This window comes from Plasmopara halstedii, assembly GCF_900000015.1.
Source record: "Plasmopara halstedii genome assembly, contig: Scaffold_54, whole genome shotgun sequence".
NCBI classification, from domain to species: Eukaryota; Oomycota; class Peronosporomycetes; order Peronosporales; family Peronosporaceae; genus Plasmopara; species Plasmopara halstedii.
The window spans coordinates 410,239-415,050 of NW_020186975.1; the positions used below are offsets into that span (position 1 = coordinate 410,239).

Here is a 4,812-nt window from a genome sequence, read left to right on the forward strand (position 1 = left end):
ATACCTGTTGGAGACATCAGAGACTCGTAAAATAATAAAAATTAACTCTGAGAGTCATTTTAGATTATACCAAACATAAATTACCAGGAGCAGTATGCTAGTCAGTGGACTACATATCAAGTTCTTGATCGAGTAGTCAAGAGGCTGTTCTATTCATAATGTTCAGCCGCATACTGACACAATACATCTTCATTTTTGCCCCAGACAGCAAGATCTAACATTGGCTCTTCATGAGGCGCTGTAGATCTTGCACTTCCGGGTTGTGTTCCCGGCCAAAGCGGTATCAAAATCTCGCTCCAATTCGATCTTGTCGATGTACACTCATCTCAGTATTACTTGCGCCAGGCTACAGCCAATTTGATTGAAAGTAGCTTTTAAGATTAATAAAACTCATTTTTGATCAAGGTTCGAGCTTCGCACAAATTTTGATTGCTGTCGTTTGCGATCCTTTAGTCCTCAAAGTTGCTTAGAATTTTTCGTTCGTGGTGGTTTAACTATGTGATACAGATTTACATTTATCGTAACCATTATCTACCTATGTGTGATAGTTATGTAGCTAAATGTCGATGATCCTACTGCGAAGATTTTGATGCCTCGTGCGCAGGCAAATGTATTTGGGAATGTATCTGATGGAGTAAAATTTATGACCAGACATATTGGAGGGGTAATAACAATGCTGTCATGAAACTGTTCTTTACCAATATAAGGGGATGGTGCGTGCTGCATCGCTGAATCGTTTTGTCGAAAAACGGGCAAAAATTCCGTTGTACGACCAGAAATGCTAGCAGAATCTTACACAAACATGATACCTTAATTCGCAAAATAGGAGCTAAATGTCCCAAAATCACCAACCGGCGGCCTGCTCTTAAATTCTGAACAGGGTGGCACCTCCAATACTAAGCCTTTTCAAAGAATTTGTTGTCAAGCGAAAGAAGACCACCAACATCTTATTACGGCTTTATGAGTATTGCACGATCAAAGCCCAATTGTTGTATGATCGAGAATAGTGGAAGGATTGAGGCATGAGTAGTTGAGACAAAGGTTGTGGAAAAACTGTTGAAGATTACACCACAAATATCACAGGTTTCTTTAATGTTTAATGATAGATTTATGACAGCAGTTGGTATAAATCAGGTTACGTTGATGTAAATCACAAAATTTCGAGAATCGCGCCACTCGTTTAAAAGCAACTTTATAGCTTGGGATAACGGCTACTTTTCGAAAAGTTAAATCTTGGACCCTTACAAGACTCGCCTTTGAAGAATTTTAGTATGCTCAGAATTATGCTGGATTACATATAATTCTGTTTCTATGTATTATACGCTCACATGCAAAAAGAGTCTATTAATCAAAATAAAGGAGTTAAGATGTTGTGATATTTCATCACTGATTTGAGCTTTTGTACCTCTCGGATAAAAATCCAACACATTGAGTGTCCTGGTGTTTTAGGTAGCAAATTCTAATTTTTTGATCCACCCAAAGGCTGGACACAAAACGTGTGGTCCCTCCTGTGATTGTGCGTGTGCCAGCTGTGAATTCATCGTGCCCAGTATTATAACCCGCCCCGATATGGTGTCTCAAAAATCGATCGAACAATCCAATTTTGGATCTTTGACTCACTCTTGGGGACTCCAGCCTTTCCGTGTTCGTCATTGAATTCCGCATTGACGGAGCAAGAGCATTGACCGCGTAGGATCTCGCTGTTGGACGCAGTGAAAGACGGGTAAACTGGCTGGTTTGCGTAACCAGGGAAGCCCTTCCATTGTGGACCGTGCTGGTGATGGAAACTGCCGTGCGCTGGGGTGGGCCTTAAGTGTTTCGCACTATTCGCAAGCAGCATTAGGCTTCTACGTTTATGTCTGCACCTTCCTTTTATTTGAGTCGACCACTTTTTCCCAGTTGCAGCATTTTCGTGATTTCTCCTTGTATTCCTAACTTCAGGCCGTTATGGCTAATGAATAAGGAACACTTTCAATGATATAATCACTCGCGTCGTGAAGCGTCATTAGATGCTGTAAGTGCTTGCATTTTTAGGTTTTGTTTCTCGAAGCTCTGCCGAGCTGACCGGTATAAGTTTTCAGGTGAATATACTGCTCTCCATGCTGGATTTGGAAAGCCTTTTGTTCATCGGCTTTAACACTCACTAAAATATAAACATGGTGATGATTCATTTTTATAAGAAATCGTCGAACATTGCTGGTGCCTTCCTATCATCGTGCACATTTGGATTAACGTAAATTGCAGACAATGGTTTTGAAAAAAATGATGGGCTTACCTGTCTTTCAAAGAAATATTGCTCGCAATATAAAAACATAACCTACCTAAGTGGAATCTTGAGCTAACTGAAACTGCGTGTTTTGGTTCACTAAACCGAATCAGTTTTGTCTTACTGAAAAACATACCACGACGAAATCTATGAAATGATCAGATAATCTCGAGTCAGATTACGTGAGTTTGATTGAAGGCAATCCTCTTCTTAACCAAAGCATGTTAGTGTTCTGTGCATACTAAGTCAGCGGGATACAACGATTGTGCACTTCTCCGAAACGGATCATACCAAAGCACGACGACGGATCTATATGCGTGCGAATGACACGAGGTGGAGCAGCTGAAGCTACCGCGCATTCCACCAGCATCAGATCCACAGCGACTTTTGGGATGTGTACTGCACATTTTGCTACGTTACACCGAGATGGAGATGCTGGCAACGCACCTCTGTCTATACGCGTTTACTCTGGAGCAGGATATGGAGCAAGTCAAAAGCCACGTACAGCTTTTGACTCGAGAGGTGGCTTGCGAAGGAGAGAATAAACATTTCGTAGATCGATACACAGCGCAGGTGGTAAAGGAGCACATCAATTTGCTGCATTCTCGAGGCACCTCGAAGAAAAAAAAGACAACAGCTATCTCTTATTTTGTATGGCACAATTGCTGCATAAAGAATACGAATCATGCAATGGACTTAGCACCCTCATTTTTTGCTTTTCGAGGTGAGAAGCTGCAAGAAGCGGCCATGCAGATTAAAACTTACAGGAAGAAGTGCGCAATCAGGGGTTGCTACGATAAAAACTGAATTCTACTCGTAAAGAACACGACAACAAAATTGCGGTATTCGGAAGCATATTTAGCAACTGGAAAAAGATTGATCAACAAGCAGAACTCCACATGAACCTTAGAAAAGATGTGTATGAAGTTATGACAATGCTTGCGAGACATGACGAATCAAAGAGAGAAGAACTGCGTGATATCAGTCATTGCCTGGAAGAGGTGGAAGCATGCAATTCTAGGTTGGATAAAGAAGTGTTATCGTTGCACGAACTAGTGAATGCAATAACATCTGACCGTGATCGCTGGCTGAATCTGCCGAAAGAAACAACCGAAAAGATGAACATCTTTGCCAAACAAATGGGTAAGTTGACGGTGAAATGCCAATCTCACGAATCTGAGGTCAAGCCGAGATAGTTGTTCTGCAGACAAAGGATAATAGTGAAATTCGCTTACAATACGCATTCACAATCGATAGATTACAAACATAATGTAGCAAGTGAGAAGGTGCTGTTGTCAAGAGGTTGACCGTCTCACGCATATGTTAAAAGCGCGTGATGAATCACAATTGCAGTTATTCAACGCGCAGCGATCGACTGCTTGAGTGGAATTAAGGCATTCTCTATTCGGTAAGATTAGTCATTTAGAAAGTATACTGGTTTTGGTTGACGAAGTACAATTGAGTGATGATTGCCAAGACATTGTCAAGAAGTCAGCCGTCAGTTGTACACGAAAATAGAGTGACCTGTCGGCTGAACAATTAAATCTAAATATTTCATCTTCGGAAGGGCAAAGCTGTTTTAGTCTCGCCAAGGTTAAAAGAAATGTCAGCGATTGGCATATGGCGAAAGATGTAAGTCTCATCTCTTGTCAGAGTTGCTCTGAATTAAGCAATTATAAATTCTTGGGATTTATATGACGATTCAAGATCCCAGTGTATCGTCGAAATGTCACGAGAATGGTGCAGAAGATAATTTTTTTGACTGTGAGACCTTCGTTGACAGTGTTTCTGAGAGTTCGAGCATTCCGAATGAAGTATTAACGTCCTCATCAGCGAATCCAAAATTTATACTTTACGGAACAAGCAAAACTCATTACAAAGTGCGCAATTAGCATATTTCTTAATTTGAAGACCGGGTTGGAAGCGCAACAGTGTTTGATTCACCTAACTTTGCTCAGGCTTGTTTAGTTGAAGCCGACGAAGAAAAGGAATCTGACATAGACGGTACTTCACTACGATACGAGCCTCAACTGCACGATGAGAACAGCGTTATCATTACCTCGTACAAATATGACACCTCAAGAAACATCACCTAACGTTTCTCCATCACATTGCACTCACCCACGTTTCCTCCCTTTTGGGCTTTAGTCAACATGACAAAACCTTTGTATTCTGATAATTGAGGAACACAAGCGTACCACGGATGAACACCATCGAAGCTAGAAGTGTACATGCCCAATCGAAGCCAGGACGTAAATAGGAGGTCGTATTCAGAAGCAAAATTGAATCCGATTTGAACAGCACTAATATTTTCTTTCTCAGCCAAAAACATGATAGCATCACATAAATAAGCATCGTCCAATTGACGAATTGATTCACGTACTCGTCGAGCGAGCATTCTCAAAGTTTCTGGAAAAAATGGTACCTTCAGCTTGGCTGCATAGCTCAGCATTTGTGTATGTTGATAATGCATTAAAAATTGCATTTTCTGCGTAATGTTCTGGTAGTGGAGGATTAATGCGACGTCGACCATTTACGCAAGTTAT

At 41.0% G+C, this 4,812-nt stretch overlaps 3 protein-coding genes across 3 annotated transcripts; 2 read left to right on the forward strand and 1 right to left on the reverse strand.

The window, feature by feature from the left end:
- Positions 1-2,030: 2,030 nt before the first annotated feature.
- PHALS_14505 (uncharacterized protein) lies at positions 2,031-2,314 on the reverse strand (the record flags this gene model as incomplete). Its single annotated transcript, XM_024725569.1, has 2 exons — positions 2,031-2,207; positions 2,276-2,314. 2 exons carry the CDS (start codon positions 2,312-2,314, stop codon positions 2,031-2,033), a joined length of 216 nt encoding a protein of 71 aa, XP_024571932.1.
- Positions 2,315-2,692: 378 nt separating this feature from the next.
- PHALS_11438 (uncharacterized protein) lies at positions 2,693-3,462 on the forward strand (the record flags this gene model as incomplete). Its single annotated transcript, XM_024725582.1, has 2 exons — positions 2,693-3,039; positions 3,129-3,462. The coding sequence occupies 2 exons, from the start codon at positions 2,693-2,695 to the stop codon at positions 3,460-3,462; spliced, it is 681 nt and encodes a 226-aa protein (XP_024571933.1).
- Positions 3,463-3,886: 424 nt separating this feature from the next.
- On the forward strand, positions 3,887-4,362 carry PHALS_11439 (uncharacterized protein; the record flags this gene model as incomplete). The annotated part of the gene is made up of 4 exons (XM_024725593.1): positions 3,887-3,898; positions 3,974-4,006; positions 4,060-4,146; positions 4,225-4,362. The coding sequence occupies 4 exons, from the start codon at positions 3,887-3,889 to the stop codon at positions 4,360-4,362; spliced, it is 270 nt and encodes an 89-aa protein (XP_024571934.1).
- Positions 4,363-4,812: the final 450 nt, after the last annotated feature.